Source organism: Xiphias gladius, chromosome 11, assembly GCF_016859285.1.
Source record: "Xiphias gladius isolate SHS-SW01 ecotype Sanya breed wild chromosome 11, ASM1685928v1, whole genome shotgun sequence".
In the NCBI taxonomy this organism is placed as follows: Eukaryota; Metazoa; Chordata; class Actinopteri; order Istiophoriformes; family Xiphiidae; genus Xiphias; species Xiphias gladius.
The window spans coordinates 11,361,039-11,384,547 of NC_053410.1; the positions used below are offsets into that span (position 1 = coordinate 11,361,039).

Here is a 23,509-nt window from a genome sequence, read left to right on the forward strand (position 1 = left end):
TGTAGGATTGTCTTCCTACCCCCATCTCCTCCTCCATCCCGCCTCAATCTGCCCACCCACCCGCCAAGCCAACAGCTAATGGATAAAGCCTCTGTCTGTCTCAGGCACGGCGGAGAGTTGACGAGTGGAAGAACAACTGCAACGAATGAAGGGTGAAATCTGAGAGTGCAATTTTCCGTCTGTCAATCTCCCTTCAAGAGAACAAGTTGACCACCAATCAGCGGAGTCGATTTGGGGCTAGCAGTGGATGGGAGCATTCTGAGTGACAGTGTCATGTCACTACATTAACACAGCAATGAAAGACATAAAAAGGAATTTTTTGAAGGGCCCAGCCAGCTATTCGATTTCTGGATGTGATTTTGGGGGGGGGGGGGTTGGGACCATACTTTTCTGCATTAACAAATGAACAAACTGACAGGTTAATGCATAACATATCACTATATAATTCATGGTTCTGAATTTGGGAGACTCCTATCATCCACTAGGTGCTTCAAAATACAACCAATTAAACTTTACTTAATTATTAAAGGTAGAAAGTGAGGGAGAAACATGCCTTAAAAACTCTTGCTTGCAGTCAATTACGATAAAACTTTAATGAGCCGGGATAGAGAGCCATAAAAACTGATAGCCCCTCCGTCATGAATTATATATCCATATCGATTTTGTTTCTTTGCTATAAGAATTGCAGGTAATCGTATGTTACCACATGTAAAGTGCACTTCCCTAGCGAGGATAAATATTAACTATCAAATATATATGAGGTGTGTGTGCATTTATGACCAGGCTCATGTAGAAAATGAAGAGCAGAGATGTCGAGGCAAGGGCCATTGGGAATGGATGAAGGTGCCATATCTGACAGTAAGGGAGACCCTTAGTGGTGCTGGCTTGATATGTTACCTAGTTAGCGTCACAGAGAGAGGAATAAATAGTTCTTTATTATTTGTGGTTGCCATCATGTCTCCCCTAATAGACAGGCTATACTGAGTTTAAACCACATTATCCTCTGCGAGACTATCGCAATTACTCTTGAGAGCTAGGTCTGATGTGTGGATAAGGCAGGTCGCCCATGTCTTAATGAACACAAACAATGTGAAATGGAGGAAGGAGCAGTGGGGGGAAAGATAATGGCAGGGGAGGGCTTGTTTTAATAGAGACAGCACTAAGTTGTTTGCTATGATCTATGCGAAGTCTGAGAATGCCGAAAACCCCCAATGTTAGTTTGCAGAGATCTTTTTTCATTATCCTATTACCCAATCAATCCACACCCTTTTCTCTGCATTTTGACTTGTGTGTCTTGCTGTCATCGTCACACAGTCCTGCCTTGTTGGACACTCGTGGAGGTTAAAGGGCACCAAACTGGATCACCATAACACCCAGTGCGAGAGTTATCCCCAGCACAAATGGCTCAGTGCTGGGTTAATTGATAAACTGCCGCTCCACTTCATTAGTCAGACAGACCGGGCTTAACGAACGAACACAGAGAGAGTGTCACTCTGAATATGTTAATCATGACTGGCCATTATGGGGCTCTTCCCTCTACCCTCTTGTCTCAATCTCGGGTAAACTATAAAGACGAGGGATGTAGACTCACTTCAAACTCTGTGTACGCTTGTATCGAGCAAGGCTATTTATCAGTGACAACAGAAAAAGAAAACGGAAGACAGACAGACGCGAGAGTGGTCCTTGGTGTTATTGAATATAAATATATAATAACCATGTAAAAAATGCATCATTTGGCCTTTTCACAAAGGCAGTTGTAATATAGCGCTAGGTGAGTACAGTACTTGACGTACACACTGGAGGTGAGGGTGTCAGGGGAGAGCTCGCTGGAGCGAGAGGAGGTTTTATTGTTGCCCAGCCCTTCCGCTTAAGTGCACATGGCTGGGAGGAAGCCGGGACCTCCAGCTCTGACCTCTGCGCATGTATATTTAATAGGCCATCAGTTGGCCGGGGCAGCGCTCTGATCAGGATTCAGAGAGGGGCTTTGAACACCCCTGTGTATTCCTGAGCGTGCAGCCTCAAGCTGCTCTCCCCAGCTGTGTCAATCCGACAGCACTGTTACAGGCACCCAGACAAGGCGCTGGGCACTCCACTGCTACCGCCTAATGATTACAGAGGAAAAAAAAACAAAAAACAAAAAAACAAAAAAAAAACAAACACAAAAACAATAACATTTGGCGTATGGAGCTCTGCTACCATCTAATGAGTGGTTTTAAAAACTGAAATATTACGCAAGCTTATATACTGTAGGGTGTGTGGGATGTGTTTGGATTACATCAGCTATACTATACAACGCTATGTTCCCCTTAATAATAACAAAAAGGCAATCTCACGGTGACTGCACTACACACGCCGGTAACGATCACAGAAACAAGACGGCAAACAGAGAAGTGCCACTCGTGTGTCTTTTCTTCTAACAAGGTATCACTACTCTTTGAATCAAATCAGCTCTGTGTGTGGGTGTGTGTGCGTGTGTGTGAGCGTATGAATGTCACAGTGCATGCACGTGTGTGTGCGTGTGTGTGCGTGTGTGAGGGCAGCTTAACGAGGGTGGTTCATTTGACAGGCAATTAGTTTGCGGAGCTGCTATTGACAGCCCCTGTGCTTGTGTTTGTTCAACAGCTCTGGGTGAGTTCCACGCTCCCTGGGCTACGTGACAAAGCACCTCCGACAGGGAGCTCCTGATCTCCACCGAGGCTCGGAGGCTCGCACTGTGAGGGGGGTGGACATGTGACAGCCTAGCAGAGAGAGGAGAGGAGAGAGAAGGGGGGAGAGATACAAAACCCACAAGGGTCTATTAGGGGGTTGTTGCAAGTTAATGTAGCTACAACACACTTTTTGTGTCGTATTTTGAAAGGGCCCGAGCAATGATGTTGTCATTTGTTGTTTGATTGCAAGGATAGCGGAGGGTAATCTTAGGAGACACACGGGCTCTCACACTACATGCACACACATAAAAATGCAAAAAGAGAGGAGACAAGGAGGTGGGGGAAAGCTAGAGGGAGATGGTGGGGAGGAAAAATATAACAAGATCCCAACACTCTTTTATCCTCGAAAATCCCATATTCTAATGCAAGGGCCCATCCCTCTTTTAGTTGCAACCGTTTCGTTTGTAGAGCCAAGCTCCAATCAATATCATTATTTTCACAGAGGATCGAAGCGCCTTCACCGAGTTAATGGGGGATTGAGGTGGTAAACGTTTACCCTCTCACTGTCAGCAGAGCAGTGGTCCATAGTGGGCCCAGATGACAGCACTGGCCCCACTGTGGACACACTGTGTGGAGATGTCCTGTGGGTAGACAGGCTGCATGGACTGTCAACCGCCTGCCATGCCCTAGATGGCCTAACATATCAGCCACTTGAGTCAGAACAGCAGCATGGGCTTTGACTTCTGCTAGAGCTAACAGAAACAAACCGTCCAGTGCTGGCAGCAGCATTACCGCACTGCTTGACTTTGTTATTGTTGCTACAAGAAAAACTGGAAATACAATTTGTTTTTCCTGTAGTATTAAAAAATAAATAAATAATTCAACGTAATGCAGGAGCAATTAAGTAAAATGTTGAATAATTTGCTGCAGTAACACAATAAACCATTTTTTTGGTCAATGCTAGCCGTCTTCTACTATGGATCAGCTGTTCTGTCAGATTTTTGAGAAACGAAGACTAATCTGCAGCTGGCAACAGCAAAGCAAATTCTCTCATATAGCAGCATATGCTAAATAGCTTTTCAAGCACGCAGATGCATTGCTGTAAATACTTCTCCTGTCTGCGTATCTGCATCTCCCAGATGGGTCCCAAGCTGTGCCAAGCTACATCTCATCAACTGCTATGAACTATGGCATCACATGACCGCAGGAGATATGTGGGGTCCTATTCTGTCTTGCCTTGGCACAACATGTTCGAGCGATGCATCATCAGGAAGCCCACACTTTGTCAAAATGGAGGTAACTAACAGAGAGGGGAGGCAGGGGAGAGAGTGCCTTTTCTGCTCAGAGTGTTGAAACTTCTGTTCAATGAACAGGAGAAAAGAACAAGACTTTTGTCTGATTTCTTTTTTTCACTTTGGAAAAAAGACTAATCAGCAGAGTTTGAGTTGATTTGGGTTTGCATGAGGGTGTGACAGAGGGGTAAGAGATTTCATGGGACGTTGCCCTATGATTCATTGAGTTATTGGTTTCCGCCCTGTTTTAATCGCTGGCGGGCCTGAGACAAAAAATCTCGGAGGATTCCGGAGAACTTTTTTCTCCACCATTCAGCAGAATGGAATTTGGTCTGCAAGTGCCTCACGTCATTCGAGGCGTCCTTCACAGTTTCGGGGGCCCTAATTCAAACCACATGGAGGCCAGCGTCCGGTTACGGACCTCTGCAAAAAAATAGGACACATTCCCATTGGCTGCTTCAGGATGGGAAATGGGGTGTCTTGATGGAAAAAGATAACAAACACATCTAAGTAGGAGTCACAACATAGCCAAAGCACACACACATTCAAATGCATAAATATACATACACATGTACATACACGGGGACATATACAAATATACATGCATATACACAAATACACACACAGACTGAGAAACATGCACTTATGGGCCTGCAAAAGCTGTTTGCTTGACATGATGGAAGAATGAGCAGCAGGCTCTGCAATATTGCTCCTATTCTTCATTGACAAGCATATATATTTTTGCTGTTCCCAACTGACTTTGCAGCGCTGAACTCCATTTATGAATTATCTGACATATTTCCTGCTATTTTTTTGACAGGAGTACTCAGAGGAAATTTCAAGGCACCTTTCTCCTGACAAGTAGAAATATCAATATTTGAATAAATTGCAGATTTGGATCTCCTCACATGGATGCTCTCCAGCAAGAGTGTGTGTGTGTGTGTGTGTGTGTGTGTGTGTCTGTGTCTGTGTATGGCTGTCTGAATGTGTGTTTGTGTGTGTATGTTTTTGCAAGTGTGTGTGTTTGTGTGTGTGTGTGAGTGAAGGGAATGGGAAGGGGTTTGTTTCATTCTGTTACCACGGTCTTATCCCCCTGAGCCCGCAGGCAGAAATCTGTATGCAGCATTTCATTAGGAGGGAGCTCGACTGAGTGACATGTGAAGCACACCTCACCGTCGACCTGATGAAGTTTACTTCTCTCAAACGACAAAAAGCCACTTTGTAGACTAGCCCTTTTTTCCACAGAGGAAGAGAGGGGGTGATGGCTGAGCACCAATAAAAGAATCATGAATGTTGTTTCACAGAATGACAGGCCTATCTGTACACAAATATTTCTCTTCAAGAAAAATGTAAGCTTCAGAGCTTTTTTCCTCTTCTTTTTTTAAAGACGATTTGACTTGATAGAACTGACAGTGTTCAAAAATATGATCACCTAAATTCTAAGCCTTGTAGAAAACAGCTGACAAACAGCACAAAGGGCGGAATAGAAACAGATTGTTCTTATCTTACAAAAGTGGCAAGTGTTATGTGAGGAAAGTAGCATTTCACCCAGTGAACTACATAATTTACAAACAAATACACCATTGTCCTACAACCTTGATAAATACACCATCTCTGTCTAAGAGGTCAATGTCAAGCATCCATAACACTCAGCACTGTCTTCTTAAAGCTCCCGGTGTTACGTATGAGAGACTTCTGCCTATCTGTCTCACTCTGTTTAGCTGCAGTAGCTACCATGCTGTCTGCATGTCTACTGCTGCCGCTGATAGATCACTCTCCTGCCTACCCCTTCAACCAACCCCCCCCCCCACCTCTCTCCACAACCCACCATCATTTCAGGGAGCCTGAGAAATGGCTTAGCCATGTGAGGTTACTCAGGTACCAAAAAGGCTGCAACCCTGTGACCCCCAGCGCCGACCTTCCTGACCTGAATGTCATACTTTCTCCCTCTCCAACAGAAAACAAAAACAAATCTTATCATGCGCCTCCGTGGCTCAAAGAAAAAAAGAAAGCCCTTATATCAATGTGGTGCTTTGACAATCATCTATCCACATGACCTGTGATTTCTCCGACAGGGTCTGCTTGACACTTACAACAGAGAGGTGACGGCACGCAGGTTGTCCATCTCTCGCCTCGCCTGCCCTTATCTCCTCTCTTCTCCATCTCTCGCCTCACTCCTCCTTGTGTGCACAACTTAATAAGCAAGCAAGGGGTAGATTCCCATTATGGAAACCCTGGAAAATCGCCCGGACATTTTCCCCCATATCTGGGATCTCCATCTGGAGAAGGCACTCTCGCTCTCACTGCCCCCCTTGTCCAATCTCTGTGTGTGTTCTGGTGAGCCTATACTGCAGAGATGGCTTTCACTCTCCACTGGCTACAATGAGATTGGCCCACCAGGTTGACTCTATTCGAATCGACAACCCATTTCAATAACGTAACAAAACAGAACAGAGTGGTAATGTTGAATAAAACATTTTTCAGGAGTGCCCAGGGTGCAAGATGGGTGTCTTAATTTATCTAAATCTGCAAGATTTTGGACCACTTTGACAGAAAAATACATTTATCTAGACATAACATTAAATAATCGGTTGCGTATTGATTTAATAATGGCATGTGATTTGGTTAAATTCCCCATTAGTGTTGTCCAGAACTGCATGTCTGTCACTGCTCTCACATCAGTTATTCATAACTATAGTATATGGTTAACAGACTAATAAAGATTACACTGAGGTCAGCAAGTCACTAATCCCCGGCGTTATTAGTAAAAACAAAGCCTACAGCTTTACGCCATGCACCTCATCACATCTGAGTGCCTGTACACGTGCATAGGGTCTGAACATAATATGGTGTGACTTAAACCATACAATGAGAAGAGAAAATAAATATGCTAAGAGCAGCAGGGGTGGACCGGGCCAGGCCTCTGCGGACCTATGTCATCACTCCCCCTAGTCTCGGCATTGCTCCCCACCCGAGCGAAAGGCTCAGTGATTACGGAGGCTCAGCTTCCCTCTAAGAAAGCAAACCAGAGCTGCAGTCCAAACAAGGCCAAGCCGGCAGCGAGGGAGCACTGCTACACCAGGCAGCTCGGGTTTACCGTCGCCTCCGACCTGGCTGGCCCCTGGGTTTGCATTAGTCCCCCAGCCCAGCCTCTCTAGGACAAACAAACAACCAGCACTTACACAGTCAGGGACGAGCAGTGAGGCAGGGAGAGCTGGTGCCACCACCACTGTGTGGAGGGGAACCTGACCCAATTGGATTTGCTTTATCACCCCATATAATGACTCCCAGACTGGCCTGTTCCAGTGAAAAAAAAAAAAAAAAAAAAAAAAAAAAAGCCTGCCTGCCATGTGCAGTTTAGCCAAAAAAAAGCTCCCCCAAACAGAAAAAATGATGGGGGAGGCATCTCAAAATCTTCTCAAATGGTTCTGGTTTCCCCATCATATATATATATATAAACCTCCCTGATGTCATAGATTGGGGATATAGATGTGTTGGGATGCTGCCAGCCTGGGGACTGCTGGACTGCTGGATGGGAACAGTTATTTGAGGGAGGAGTCCGAGAGAAGAGGAAGAAGAGAGAGACTGGAAGAAAGATCTGGGGGAAATGATTGAATGTGAATGTAATTTTTGTTCTGTTTCAGTGCATTGTGCCGGGGCATAATATGGCCTGTGTGGGGAGGCAGAGGCCCAGAGAGTGGCCGAGTGCGTGCGTGCGTGCGTGCGTGTTTGGGAGGGATAGAGAATGAGACACTAATTAATATCAAAACCACAGGAAATCATGTCATCGTGTTAACACGCTGAAATCAAGCTAAAGTGCTCGGGCTTGATCCACCACTTTTAGTATTCCATTTCAATTTTCAGATAGATTTGATATGACAGTTTTAGCACTCCCCATTGCAGTGCAGATGTGCCACTAATTCAGAAACAGACACACCTCCTTCAATAAATGAGTCCTTATAGAAGTGTCATCGCGTTAAACCATTTTTATTGGTTTGTCTCACATGGCGGGAGAGGATGATTGTTCACTGCAGAAGTGTTTGCTGGTCGCCGGTGTGGTCAAGGTTTGGTCACTTAAACTCATACTCCTCTAATGAAATGAAGAATCTCCTCACATTTTTATATATTCCAGCTGGTCACTGCATGGTAAAAAGCACAATCCTGTTTTTCTTCTTTTTACATTTTTTTTCTTTTGCTTTAAAGTATCGATCGCAGTGCTGAACAAGCAGAGGAGTGTTTTTTATTGTAAATCAATACTGATCGATCGGCAGCCTGGGTGTTGAATATGGATCAATATCACACCAGGCTGTGGAGGAGATCTGATTTCAATTGGCAAAAGGAGCCCGCAGCAGGTTTCCATCAAGCGGTAATTCAAGACATGGGAACATAAGTCAGATGGATTGATATAGACTAGCCAGGACCTTTCTTGCCACTGAACCAGCACAAGGAAATTTCTGTCATATATCATTAACGCAGTTGGGGCAGGCAGTAAAAAAAAAAAGAGGGGGAGCAGAGTACCTCGGTGACCCTCAATGAAGAGCAATGGTCAAACATTGAATAAATACCTCCATTATTAGGATGAATCTTACATTTTTTTTTCATTTTTTTTTTTATAAAGAAACTCCAAAATAAAAAAGCCCAACCAAGTCAAACACTGAAATAGACGCTGAGGCCCTACACTCTGTGCACACATGGACTACAGTGTGGTCATGTTCTGTGGAACTTCTGGAACTGATTATGCAGAGGTCAGCTCGAGATTCATACTGTAAGCTGTTGTTAATTTACTGAACAAATGTCCTAGAGAAAACCGGTGAATGGTGAAATATTTTTATTACACTTATCAAACAGTCGATCTTTATCAAACTTGCACATTTGTTTAATTTAAACACCCCAACAAAATTCGTAATATAATTTAACTGCACAAGTGTCGCCAAAGTGCACTGAGCATGTGTATATGTTAAAAAAGCAGGTCGCCTCATTCATTCATCATTTGTTTGTGATGCCTGAACACAGGGGCACTGTTCCAAATGACAGCATTGTAAAACAATAAAAACAGAGCTATAGTTAGAAATAACTTGTCACTTTTAATAAATGACACTGGTTCAGGGCTCTTTCTCTGGGGCTTCTCCTCCGACACATCCCAGGCACCCCTGGGGCCAACAGAGCAGCCAGCAGACCAGCTCGTTTCCCCGAGGTAACTGATGACCCTATCCCTGAATTCTCCTATCTTTGTCCTGTGACCTCACACCAGCGGGAGCAGGACCATGTCCGATGAAATCTTCAGACTGCTTCCCATCCTAATCTTGCCTGTGTCACACTACAAATTGCTACATTCAGAAAATGGAAATAGATTGAGGTGGAGAAGGAGGGAGGGACTGACAGAGGTAGGGAAAAGGGGAAGGATGGGAAGGGGAGCGGAGCGGAGGAGTGTGCATCGACAACCAGTCCCCTAAGAAAAATACTTGAGGAAAGAACGACTCGGGAGATCCAGACAAGGAATCACATCTCAGCGAACATATTGATCTGATTTACAAAACCTCCACTCTAATGTGAAACAAATGGTGTGGGCGTGAACTGGTACTTAACCATAAAACCCCAGCATTACTCCGTCTCCGATGAAATACCACATATATATCCCTCACCAGGGCCTAATGTGCTGTTTTACGGCCAGATACGACTGAGGTTGACCCAACAGTTTGTTTGACAATTAGGGGAAACCTAATAAGGATTGAATGGGAGTTAGAACATGCCAAGAGAAAGAAAGGAGACCCTTTTTCAAAAGAAAAAATGGCTAAAAAAACACGGGTCTGAGTGACCTAAATGTGATTCAAAGAATCAGGAGCTGTTTGACAAAGCTCTGGCATCATTAATGCTTTAAGAATCCAAACAACATCTTCAAAACAGCTACAAAGTTTAATTATAAAGGAGAGCTGCTAAATATTTGAGAAAGAGTGGCATGTTTTATTTACTTCAGACTTAATTTCAATAATGTAAGATATTCACCATGGTGGCTTATTGCACCAGTGTGTCAGGGAAAAGTGAATAAATCTTAATGGATTGTTTTCTTTCATAATATCAAAATAAATCACTTACATTGCTCCGCAGCCGCACTTAAGTCACATTAACGCTGCGTTAAACCGAGTCCGTGAATGCAACTAAAAACTAAACTTTAATAACACATAAAAACATAAAAACCTCTGATAAACTTTTCTTATTTCTCTTCAGCGTGTGTGTGTTTGTGTGTGTGTGTGTGTGTGTGTGCGTGTGTCTGTGTGCGTGTAACTGTGTGTATATACAAAGTCCAGTGTTGCTCTTGGCCCAGCATTCATCCCATCACCCCAGCTCTGGCCTTGTTTCTGTCAGCAGTGAACCAGGGGAGTAAAAGAGTGGGGGGAGAGGAGAGCAAGAGAAGGAGAGGAAGAGAAGGAAAGAGGGAAAGAGAAGGGGGTGGTGAAGGGGGGAGGGGTTGTCTCCATGGACAGATGGACTGCTCTTTCTCAACACATGTGGAACCATGTTTCGTCTTTCACTGCCGTCAAGCTGGAGCCGAATCCGTCGCTCTGTTGGCCCGCGCCACTCTTTCGTACTGCACACCTCTCTCTTTAGCACAGCACGTACACACACACACACAAACACACACACAAATACAAGTGCGTGCACGCACAGAGACACACACGAGACACACACACGGCACACAAACATCTCTGCCTTTCTCTGCACACATGTTAAAGTCATCACCCCTGCTCAGCGCTAGTAAAACACAACACCCCCGGCTTCTCTGCTGTTGTCAAGTCTTGCCATTAGCTGATGCCACTGGGGAATCCTACCCTAGTGAGGTGGGTCTCCCTCGGGAACGTCAGGCACCACGTTACGTTCAGCCGCCACTCATGTGAACCCAAACATGTGAGCATAATTTGGAAAATATCATTTATACTGTGCGTCTTTGTACGTGTCTTGACATTTACAAACTGCGATAAAACCGACACGAGGGAGGAGGGAATAGAAAACAGGGCGAGAATAATTTGAGGTAATGTTTTGCTTAGTGAACAGTATTACCCAATCCTGGATGTTGGAGCACTGGGAAGGAGGTTCTGGCTCTGAGGCTGCAGAGAGGGTCTGGGTTTCATTTTTCGGCAAGTGCAAGCCAAAGGAGAGCTGCCAAGTACAGCTTTCACTCTCAACACTTCCTGCTCTTCCTACTCTGGGCTCAGGAGGAGACAGGCTTCACTCAAACATCATGTCGACTTAGGCAGGGGTGGCCAGTTTATTCTCCCATTTCTCCATGGGCTTCAAAAATTCACATCTGTCACATGAATTACGCCAAACATAGCCATAAGTAAACCCCCACGATGGATAAATTGTTAAGCCACAAATAAAAGGTGTGCGCATTTATGGGTAAATATAGAAAGACAGAAACATTTACTTTACAAGTTAACAGCTTTAAATGACTCACTGTAAAGCTTAGAAAAACATTGCAGCGCAGGTCCCACAGCTCAATGGCATAATGTAAAAAATCTAGAAGGAACACCTGCAGCAATCAACTCTCAGTCACAACAACAGTGACCCCATACACTGCATCATTTTCATTATGGATGGTTGGAGCACAGTGCTAGATTAACACTACCTACTGAGTTCCATCTTAATTGCCCCTCTGCAGATGCAGTGAAAACATGTCATTTAGGTACTTCATAAACAGACTTCTCTTTGCAGGTTATTGCGACAGCCGCTCAGTGAAAACACACCCTCTTTTCCAATGCTGATGTGCAATTAAAATGGTTTTAGAAATCCTCTTTGACAGGCCAGGGCTTAGCCAAAAATGTAAATGACATTAAAGGAGACAATGAATTTAATTTTGTTTAATGTCCCCTTTCGCTGATTCTCATTTACATCACATTTCCACATAAAGGGCTGACCTTATAAATACTGGCATTTGTTCAGCTTTTGGAGGTAATCACGGTTTTGCAAAAACCAGATGGGAGCACACACATTTTCCGATTTGTTTCTTAGAAGGCCGAGGGAACCACATGTGAGACGTTCTAAGACTGCAGTCTTTTGTTTCTGGTAAACAACTTGACAACAAGTCAAGTGCACTCTGGGAAATGACCTCGTAGGTGTTCCACAAATGAACGATAACGCAAAGTCATTTAGAAAAAACAGGCTCACTAATGAGGGACATAACGGAAAGCTAAGCAAAATTTACATTAGGCCAAAATGTAATTGCATTAACACACGAACAGGTGCGGTGAGGCCTTTATAAATGAGCTAAATGAATAAAAGCCTCCCACAGCACAACCATGTGTGCTGACCAAAAAAAGAGACAAGGGGAAAAATAAGGGGAAAAACAAGTCAATGTCATGAATTATTCAGTGGCTGGGCTGCACTCCAAAGGTCAGTGCTCTTTGACCTTTGTGACAGGAAGTGAAAGGGAGTGCCGTAGCCACTGGAATAAATGGAGCTGACATGTTTAGATCTGGTTCCAGAATCCGTTTCGGGATGGCAGCGTAAATTGACACAGGATGTTAAACTGTATGAACATACATTAAATTCAAAATTCATATACGGGTAGAATACACACTGATAACACATTCTCTCTCTGTCTATCTCAATTGTACTTGCACAAATTGCTCCGGCTTCGCCGAGTAAAATGTGACGTTTGAACCCCGACACGCAGAACGAGTCATTTTCTCCCCTCTTTCAACAACATGTGCTGTCTTATTACAAAATCCATGTGTGAGCCTGAACAATGTATCTAATCTTTAACACAAGAGAAGACAAAGTCAATATGCAAGAGAGTGAAGACAGATACCAGAGCAGGAGAGTCATCGCAAATTGAGTTATGTTTGGCTATACACTACATGCACTGTAAATGGGAAAACCATCTAATCAGATACTGGTACCTCATCACTATAATTCTAAAGACTCAAATTAACGACTGAATAAACCTACACCCACACTTACTTTAAGGCACCATTAACTTATAAATGTGATATCTGTAGCACTGCTGGATTTATAAAGGGCAGAGATGATTACACCACACTGCAAACACTGCTTCTCTATTTAATGTAAGCAGCTACGGGCTCTGACATTTTTAATCCGGTTTGATGTTGGAAGAGAGAAAAAAAATACACTTACGCCATCGAAGACAATAGACTTTTTGTAGAGCAAAATATACCGACTTTCTCAAAAGACATTGAAATTTGAGTCACAACACATATAAACCCACCCAAATGCAACAAAAATAGGGCCTTTCTTCATCCAAAAATGAGTATGAATAATGCAAGGGCATCAAATGTAAGTGCTGAAATATTTAAAGACTGAGCAGTGCTAAAACTTTGTGACAGCTGTTGGGCCTATATCTAACCAACTTTTTTTTTTTTTTTTTTTTAAGAGAATCCTTCCTCTTCAAAAATCTGAGTGAAAATCTGTATCAAAACTCTGAGAGAAAATAGGGTAAACAGATGTCTGGCTTGACCACAGGAAAATAGGACACATTTGGAATGATAAGTTTCCCAAACTCCGTTGGATATGCCAGATCCATGGGAACGCCAGTTAATGTCTTGCTAGATGCCAGCTAGCTGTGTGCGCTTTCCCCTCTTACCATCTGGGAAAATGTTACAGCGAATGAACGCCATCAATGATTCACTCCAAATCTGTTTCTTAAGAATCGACCATGCTACTGTTTCTCTAGGAAATGTGGCACTGCTAGCTGTTTTTCATACTGTAATTGTAGACAGATGAGACATGCCTGATTCAACAATCAAACCTCTCCTCTAGGTTTATGTCACTCAACTATGTTCTACTCAATTGGAAATAATCAGTTTCTGCCAGCAGCGACCGCAGCACAGGTGCCTGTAATGATGTGCATGAGAAAATGACAGATGTCACAGAAATGGCTGTAAAACATGGACGCTTTAACTAAAAGCTTACCAATATGCACAGCGGGAATAGTCAAGTAATTGCAGTAAATATTCTTGCGTAGCAAACCTACAGTGTGCTGTGTTCACGTCCGTAACTCATGGTAAACCCTGCAACCTTTCACAAGCACCCCTCTCTGCAAGCCTCCTTCAGCCACTGGGAACCTGTGTAGGTCTGTTAGGGTGAGCTGACGGGCTCATAGTTACGACATGGAGACAATGGGAGGGTCTAATGAGGAACATATGCTTTTGTGTTTCAACAGAGCTGCTCATTGTGCAAGGAAAGGGATACTCTACTCCTATTCAGACTCATCACAATGAAAATCCGAGCCCTCCCTGAGCCAGTTGAGCTTACAATATCCATCCGCTTCTTTTTTCCCCCAGTTCTTTTTTTTTTTTTCCCACCCCTCTTCTTGACTTTAATTCTTCATGCATTCATTTTGCTTATTGTACTTATGTTACATGTTTTGTCCCGCAGATTGAAGAACAATGGTATGCGAAACTCTGAGCAGTAAAAAGGTAGCAGAGCGACACAAAGCACACATGAAAGCAGCAAAGGAAATTAGGCAAAGTAGAAGTCTCAAGTTATATGTTAATGTTTGAACTATCATGCTTTCACTAGGAAATGCACCTGACTAATAAATCAAGCAATCCACTTGGTACCAGATACAGCAAAAAAAAGCTCCATCCTTACACCGTCATAAACATATCTTCTTGTGCGCACACTGCGACTGTAATGAAAAATATAAACATTCAACCGGAGCAACAGCATAAACAACATAGAAACAGCACGCATGCGTATGAGGATGAGCATGCGTGTGTGCGTGTCTGTTTGTCTGCCTGCTTGTGTCCTCGTCTGTGCGTGCTATGTGTGTCTGTGTGAGTTTGAGTTCAGACAGCAGTAGCTCTGGTAATCCATCCAGGCTCCCAGGGCAGCCAGCTCCTACTTCCTGATGCATGAGAAGCCGCTGGAGTGGAGTGGCAGCAACAACTGCTCAGCCCTATTTGATTACTAATAAGAGAGTTGTCCCCTCTGTCAGATACCAGGCATTCTCCACTAAGCAAACAGTGATTCCGGCTAGTCAAACATTAGCATTGCTGTCTCTCTCTACTACGTGGTGAGAGTTACATTTAGATTGACGCTCAAACGAAACCCCCTACCTCGCCCCTATATCCACCACACATACACACGCGCGCGCACACTTTCACCTACCTAAACATATTCGGACTGACCAGGACATATATTTTCACAGTGTGAGAAAAATGTCAATGCCTGAAAGAAGACCATTTATCCTCCCGCTTTAGAAAAAACAGAGAGAGATGAAGGTAATATAAATATGGCAGATGTAACTTTCCTGAAGGTGCAGAATAAAACAGCAGACATAAAATGTTTATCGCTTCAAAAACGACAGTTTAATGGCATCTAGCTCACAGCTAACTTGAGAGAAGGAAACAGTCAATGAAAAACAACTATTGACAGTGTAAGCATCACTGTCGTAAACAAAGAAAGGAAGCCAGCCAAATAAATGTGAAGTTGCCTAAGCTAATTAGGTGTATTCCCAGCATGATCCTCTAGTGATTGAGCCACCTGTGATTGAGCAAACCCTATCCAGGTGGTGACCGCCCCTCAGTGCACAGGTACCTGGGAAAGACGCCCCTCATCCACTCACACAGAATCACCCCCGGTTCCCACACTGTGGGCCATAAGATGCAAGTCAGCCCAACTGGGCCGTCTGGCGCACCGGGAGGGAACTCATTTGTTCCCTAGCTCATCCATGTGGCTGCTTATCCATTTAGTCGGGCAGTCACTCGCTCACTCACTCACTCCTTCCCCGTTCACAAACACAGAAGAAGCCGCACCACCTACCTGTCAATGATCACAGGGTCTGATGGAGTCTCGTTCCTGTTTCCACAGCTTTTCTTGTCACAGCATCGGCTATAGGAACATAGACAGTGTGTGTCAGAGCAAGCAACACTTTACTAAATAAATAAAAATAGATAAATAATGCACACAAGACCACATACATTTATGAAGTGCCTTGGAGTGGTTTTGATATCGGGAATAAAATGGCCATGAGATTTCCTTCACTCAATCTATCCATTCCATTGATGCTGATGGCTGATAAAAATGGTGAAAACAACATGTTGTGTTGTTTGGCTTGGTGCTGAAGGGGAGGGGAGTGGGGATTGGGCCAGGAGGCAGGGGAGTCACTTTTCACAGCTTCAGCTTTTGTTTACCTCTAATTGCCAAGCTGCTATTTCTGAGGGAGATGCAAGGTGCCACCCTCAACCAATATTTCTGCGGGGCATTTATCAATTATGTCCTCAAAAGCACTAATCTATCTTCCACCACATGTTTCAACCATCTCCTCCCTAAGCCTATAGCAAGCTGCCTTTCACTTCTTTGATTAGAGCTTGAATCAAAACTGCAAAAAAATAAACAAATGCATTATTCCAGCCTCCATGCGAAATGAAAACATATATACATATGTGAATAAGATTGATTCTTGCCATATGGTGCAGAAAGAAAAAACAAAGGTTTTGTGCAAAGCCACTGTCAGTCAACCACACACTATTTAAATATGTCTGATTTACATGACTTTCTCGCAGCAATAATAAAGATGTGTTTTATAGCTAAGGTGCTGCAAAGTATTAGAGCAAAAAATATAATTCAAAAACTACTGTCTTACAAGCCTAAAAAATAAGATAAGATTAAACGACTATTCTTATTATAACTGCTTTTATTATGTATATCTGCTTATCTGATTATATGCAGCAGCTTAAGTAGTTCTTTATTCAGCAGCAAAACACACTTCCTCTTGACAAAAAAAAAAAAATATTACCTCTAGAGCACAAGCATATTCAACGTGTCACAAATAAGTGATGGATGCATGTATAAATTGAGTGTGAGTGATGAGTTTATGCATGGAAAAAGACAAATCATTCTCAGCTCTCATGGTGCACTTGCTCTCAACCACTAACTTGAACAATGCACCGATGCAACAAAGGAGAGGTTAACCGACAGTATCCGAATTCAATGTTCACAAAGCTCACGCTGAGCTCAACAATAACAACAAAAGGCATTTTTCCTTTAAGTATCAATGACACCGCTGAAAAGCAGCGCAATATGAGAGGTTGAGATTTATGTGGTTAAATGACGCTAAAAGGCTCGCTGATCATTGTTGACAGGTGGGATCAACTGAGAACCGATTCTGTGCTAAAAAGGAAAAAAAAAACTAAAAAACAACTGATACACAGCATGCTACGTCCACGCATATCTTAACAGAAAACACATTGTCTCTGGCAGGCATAAAATAAGACATTGCAAGTCTTAAAATATAAAAATCAATTAAGTAAAAATTGAGAAAATAACTTGTGTACTGTGTCAATGACTGTTTACTAAACATTCAGTTTCCCCTCACTGAAAAAGACACTCAGTTCATTCTCACTCTGTCATACTCATATTCATCTCAAAGTTGAATCACGTCACATCAAAGTTAGAAATGACAGCAGCTCTCTCTCTCTCTCTCTCTCTCTCTCTCTCTCTCTCTCTCTCTCTCTGTGTGTGTGTGTGTGTGTGTGATTGCTGAAGGACCACAGGACAGTCCGGATTGCTGCATCACATCATGAGCGTCTAAACTTATTTAAGGGGGGAGGTGGGGAGGGGGGTGGGGGGGGGTATTTTTTGCCTGGATCCGCAAAATGGACAGAGCAAGAATAATGCTTACCTGCACATAATTTCATGAGTAAGAAGAACTCTGCACATTTCTGGATTCTTGTCTTGGCCCTCATAAACTATGGCCTTTGAAAGGAAATGAGATGGAAATAAAGTGAAAACACAGTCATCTCTTACAACACATATTAATTCACATGCATGAATTCACAAATAATTAGACTAACATAGCTGCTGTTTTTGAACTTCATAAAAATAAATCAGGGCAGGAATACACATGATGTTAGGACAACACCAAATATTAGATGAGTGCAAAGGCTGAGTAAGAATGTGGTTAAGATCATCACAGTGTTATAAATTATATGAATTTATATAAACATCAATTACATCTACCCAAATAAACAGTCACAAGAAAATACCTCTTATGAGCAACGATAATAACAGCAACAACAATATTTTTAGTGGCAGTAATAATAAAAAAATATAATTATAAAATGAATGGTAATGATAATGATTACAATAAAAAATAAATTTTGGTTTTCTTTTTATTAATCTAGATAATATCCTCTGGCTCAGACAGACAGACAGACAGAGAAAGAGAGACAGAGAGATTTTCATAAGGAGAGATCCAATAGAAGTGTCATCAATATGCTTATAATCTGGGGATATTTGGGGGAAAGTGTTAATGGGCAATCTGTTGTTTATTTTGAGCCGCTAACAATGATCTTTCTGTGGATAAAAAGCGGTGTCTGGCGGTACGGTTGAGTAATTTTTGAGCATTGGCTGAAACAGATGGCGTGGAGCTATCAGTTCTGCCGCTCTTCTCTCCCTCCCTCGATCCCTCCCTCCTTCTTCCCTTTCTAAGGATAGACTCTTTACTCCCTCGTACTTAGCCGGAACCGAGTGTAAAGGCAAGGAAAGCATCACGTTATTGATAAAATGCTTCAAAAAATAACGAAATAACTCAAACAAAACTACAATAAATAAGCAGCGTGGTATTTGTTTATGCTTTGCTGCCATAAATAAATTCTATGATTTTTACATTTTTTTTAATTTTTTTTTCTGGGGCGCTTCAGGCCAATATGAGAGAGTGACTTTGAAAAAGTGACATATCTGAACCAGGTCGCATCACTCTCTCTCTCATTTTCTTTTAAGCTGTCCTACTTGACCTGATGTGTGTGTGTGTGTCTTTGTGTGTGTGTGTGTTTGAGTGTGTGTGTGTGTGTGTGTGTGTGTGTGCTTTCTTCTTCTTCTTCTTCTTCTTCTTTTTCTTTTTTTTTTCCGAGAACCGGGCGATTATCTATATTGGTTTGATTTATGTCGCTATTTGCAGCTGTAGAAACAGAAATCCATAAATTGCCTGTTCTGCGTCATTGACTCGGATCATTCGCACAGGAATGTTGTCTGTGACCGGTGGCCCAGGCACCACGGCTCTATTCAGAAGGCTCTACCTAAACCCTCCATTTAATAACAAAACATGAGATGGGGAGCTGAAATAAGGATGCCTGATTTTATTTCCCTAATTATAATCAAGTTTACAAATCTTTGGCCGGGGCTTAAAATGTGCATTTAGACGTAATAATAACATTTCGTGCGTTGGGCTCTGGGTTAAAAGTCACTCAGACGTTTTGCGGTGAAGATGAGTGAAATGCAACTCATCAAAAATATTAATATGAGCATTTATAAATGTAATACTTTATGCAAATGTCCAACGATATCTCGAGAGCGTTACCTCTGCTTCTTTGCAGGAGAAGTCAAATAACATCATATGGAGCAGACGCAGCGTTTAAATTTTAATGTTGGACAAACTGAGCTTGAAGAAAGAAGCCTAACTCGAGCAGAGTGAAATTGTCTTTGGAGTCTTGCAATATGATATGGCCAAACGTAAACAGTCGAAATGGAAGCTGTCTCTTCTTGTTACACCGGTAATTTGATTTTATTTTCTGCCACAACTGCCATTTTTGCAAGCTTTTTTTTTTTTTTAAATCCGTGGTGTGTGTGTGTGCGTGTGTGTGTCTGTGTGTGTATACATATATATATATATATCTCAGGGGTGACAATTTGCACGGCGTGTTAAGGTTTCGCACAAGTGGACCATGCATGGGTGTGAGCAGCGCTGCACTGCGCGCAGACACAAGTGTAACAGCAGCTTACCTGCTTCGTCATGGAATCGATTAACCGTATGTAAAGATCCTGCTCTGTTCTGACGCCTGGGGAGAGAAAAAACGAGACCACTTGTGAATTTTGAGGAATTGTAGGCAATAAATAAAAAATTTAAAAAAAAGAAGAAAGCCCTCGGAAAAAGTTTGGTAACATGTCATAAAAAAACTATAGAGTTCAGGGTCTTTCTACATGAATAAAATTATCAGACTTGTATTATAATAATAATAATTATTGTTGTTATTATAATTATTGTTATCATATTATTATTATTATTATCATTATTGTTTTTATCACTGTTATTATTATTATTATGCGGTTATATTCAGGCAGACAAACTAATATTTGACTTATTTGCACGTGTTTGCAAAATGTGAAGGTCAGTTTAACTCACCGTTGCTGTACAATAACTGTAGTTTGTAATGTATCCCATTGTTAGTTTTTTCACTGGTTGGTTCCTGCAGAAGACAACAGTTTGTGAAAAATCAGCATCAAACAAAACAGCTGCCTATCATCGCCACATGTCTGTGTGTTTTTTCAAAAAGAAAAAAAAAATGATTCGTAGTTTCTGTGCAAAAGAAGAGAAGCAGCTTTAGTTGTTAAAACGACTCTCTGTCATCAACGAATTGAGCTTTTTTCTTTTTTTTCTTTTTAAATCAATATTACACGTGACTTCCCCTAAGTAACCCATTGCCATTTCAGAGAGCATAATTTCGATGCATGTGCTGATTATGTTCAGGGGTGCATGTATTTTGTAAAATACACCGCTTACTTTTTCTTTCTCCACAAAGTCCACAAAAGCTGTCCTTTCGATCTCCACGGGCTGACCCTGCCTGTCATACAGCGCCAGGACGAAATGGAAAAAATTGGATTTTCTGAGGTTGGAAGGGGGCTGCTTTTCATAATGTGCCCGTGCCAAGCCGACACCGCTGCGGGGAGAAAACAAGAGACCATCTCGGTTAAGCACCGGACACCGGGGATACTAGATGATGGAGAAGCTGATGGAAACATTGGAGATGCAGAAGCACGCCTGAGTACGGGGGAGATTTCTTGATTTGTCACAATAATGGGTAATCTCGTGTAATGAAAGAAGGGAAAGCCGAAGGGGGGGCATTTATTGGGAGACCGTAATTGATACAGAGTATTCAGGGGATTGAGGGGTCGATATGATGAGGAGGGAATGCGTGAGAAAAATCAGATGCTTTTGGCATGCGTACCTTTGGGCGGCTGTGTTTGCGTCCACCACCCCAGCTGTGTGCATCCAGGAGCGGACCGAGTTCAGTCCACCCAGCGGTTCCTCCTTCATCGTCGTCCCACCCCGCGGTATAGTTTCCTGAATCCCAAACATTTAGGACAATTTGCGTGAAAAAAGAGCCTCCTGCGAAATTAGGGAAATAAACGTCCAAGCGTGTTATCCTTCAGGGTTTGTTTTTCTTTTTGTTTTTTTTTTTTCACGGGATAAGCAGAGAGAGCCGATTCAGACTTGCGAGGGAAAACCCGGTCCACAGGTCTTGCCTCCCTCTTCAGTCCGTCCGATGTGAACAATTCTCAAAGTGCTGTACTTAGTTAGAGCGATATCCACAGACTGGAAAAGTGAATTGTTCAATAGACAAGATTTTTTTGTGTGTTGCTATTGTTCCTCTTTGTTGTTCTTTCTTCTCTTTCTTTTTTTTTTCCTCTCTCTTTTTTTTTTTCTTTTTCTTTTTTTTTTTTTTTTTTGCGTGCTATTCACAGAAAAATCGATGGCAGTTGTTTGTGTTTGTGGGTGATGCCGCTCTCAAAGTGCCCACATCCCCGAAGCACCGCGTCCAAAACCTTCAGGACTTCTTGTTGAATAAAAAACCCACTCCTGAAAAAGGTGCTGCTGCTTCTCCACAAGACAAACACAGGCAAAGGCTGATCACCAGTGGAGGTGTTCCTAGTACACAGGAGAGGTGGATAAGGGGCCCTTTCGCGTCGTGCAGGATGGATGGGAACATGCAAAACTAAGCCCTCTTTCCCCGAGGACTGAAATCTTTCCCGGGAGCCAAAACTCTAAACCCACGGGAGAGGCGCTGTCAGAGGATGACGCCGAGGGGGGCGTGGTTTTGACCATATATGGCGCGGTGACGGTTCCTGTCGGGCAGCGGCGCTCCAGCGCACGGGCGCAGCCCCGTAGTGCGGCAGCCTGAGAACACTCACTCGCTCCACTTTTTCCTCTTGCTTTAGGCCCCTATATGTGGTGAGTTTGTTTTTTTTTTAACGATATGGAGAGATTCGACCGGGTGTAACCATCACGCATAATGAGGAGAAAAAGAAAAAAAAATTTACAAAAAAAAGTAATACATAATAATAACTCGAAATTCAGGAGTCATTGCTTATTAGTTTTAGCTGGCCTAACGATTGCAATTTCCGTGATTAGCTGTATTATACTGGATTAAAATTAATAATATCTGATATATTTATTCGATTAAATTGGCTATTACTATTACAACTTAACTTGATGGGATTGTGTGTTCACGAATGTATCGAAAGCATCTCAATAGCTGCCTGAATACAGGCCATAAATCATACTTCAATGATGGCAGATCATGTTTCTTCATATAATTGATACATTTTTATTGTGCACTTTTAACTCTACGCCGCAGCTGATTTTATTGTAATTAAAATGTAATTAATACTACGCAGATTTTGGGAATAAGACATGATTATAAATATTTTAATTTGCATCAACTTTTCATAGAGAATTTTTAACAACAGATGATTGACTTCCACTTGTTTGGGTGTATATCGCGGAGCAGATCATTTCTTTATTTATTGCGGTGGGCATAAAATATAAACAAGGTTTGAAAATCAGACATAGTCTCTTAGCATCCATATTATTAATGTCAAAGCTAATTAATCACATCGCTATGCCATTTGCAGAAGATAAAGTCAGATCTTCTGACCTCTTTTTATGGGCTAAAAAGCAGAGCCTTCGTGTCTCATGACATTAAACAAACTTCAGGAAAGCCATGGTTCTGTGTCTTCTTTATTTCACGCACGTCCTGTAAAAATCAGTAATAATCAGAAACATCTTAATCATTTTTAAAGAGCCAACTGCCTACATGTCCGACTCTGTCCGAGAGGAGCAAGCAAGCAATTCGGTTCATTAGTGGTGAAAAGGAGGAGAGGATGGAGGGAGAGAGGGGAGGGTGCGAGGAAGAGAGATGTGTGCTATATCCTGAGCAATCTATCTAGCTGGTGCTGAGGGTTAATAGCTGCTGCCAAAGATAAGTGAATTATAAGCTGTTGCTTTCACCTCTACACAATCTATTGCCAAATTGCCCAGTCACAAAATCAGGGTGTGGATTTTGTACTTTTATTTTTATGGTTTAAAACAAATCCAAGTTTCAATTTGTGCAAAAAAAAAAAAAAAAAAAAAGGGGGGCCTCTTTGTTAAAATTTGAAGCTTTTTTCCTCTTATGAAACAAACCGATACGCATGTTGTAAATGTTTTGTCTGTTCTACCGAGATTGCAAATATCTGTTTTGCACAGAACTCACTATGCTTCCTTGCACAGTTTCAAGTCGCTTATTAGAACTTAACCCCTGATTACACGCACCAAGGCGATTTAAATCTGATTATCAAATTAGGAGACTTTGAGACAAATCCTCTTAGATCTGATACTGTTGACTGGAGAGGGAAAATGGATCTCCACACCCGTCACGTAGGTAACGATGCTGTCCTGAAAGGGAGTTTTAAACCGTATTTGACAACAAATGCAGCTGCCCCGCTATTTCAGAAGATATTAGAGGAAAATGAATGCAAATCTGTGTGCAGGGGCCATCTGGACGTGGAGAG

At 42.4% G+C, this 23,509-nt stretch overlaps 1 protein-coding gene across 6 annotated transcripts in view; it reads right to left on the reverse strand.

Annotated features, from left to right (window-relative positions):
- LOC120796873 (transcription factor COE3) overlaps positions 1–21,333 on the reverse strand; it is a 66,337-nt gene extending 45,004 nt beyond the window's left edge. For all 6 annotated transcript variants that reach the window (XM_040140018.1, XM_040140015.1, XM_040140017.1 and 3 more), the window contains exons 1-6: positions 20,905–21,333; positions 20,460–20,616; positions 20,082–20,145; positions 19,682–19,737; positions 17,583–17,656; positions 15,722–15,790 (exon numbers count right to left, since the gene is read on the reverse strand). In XM_040140018.1, the coding sequence (XP_039995952.1) occupies positions 15,722–15,790; positions 17,583–17,656; positions 19,682–19,737; positions 20,082–20,145; positions 20,460–20,616; positions 20,905–21,035 (551 nt within the window). In that variant the 5' untranslated portion in view covers positions 21,036–21,333. The remainder of the gene's footprint in view (positions 1–15,721; positions 15,791–17,582; positions 17,657–19,681; positions 19,738–20,081; positions 20,146–20,459; positions 20,617–20,904) is intronic.
- Between the last annotated feature and the right edge of the window lie 2,176 nt (positions 21,334–23,509).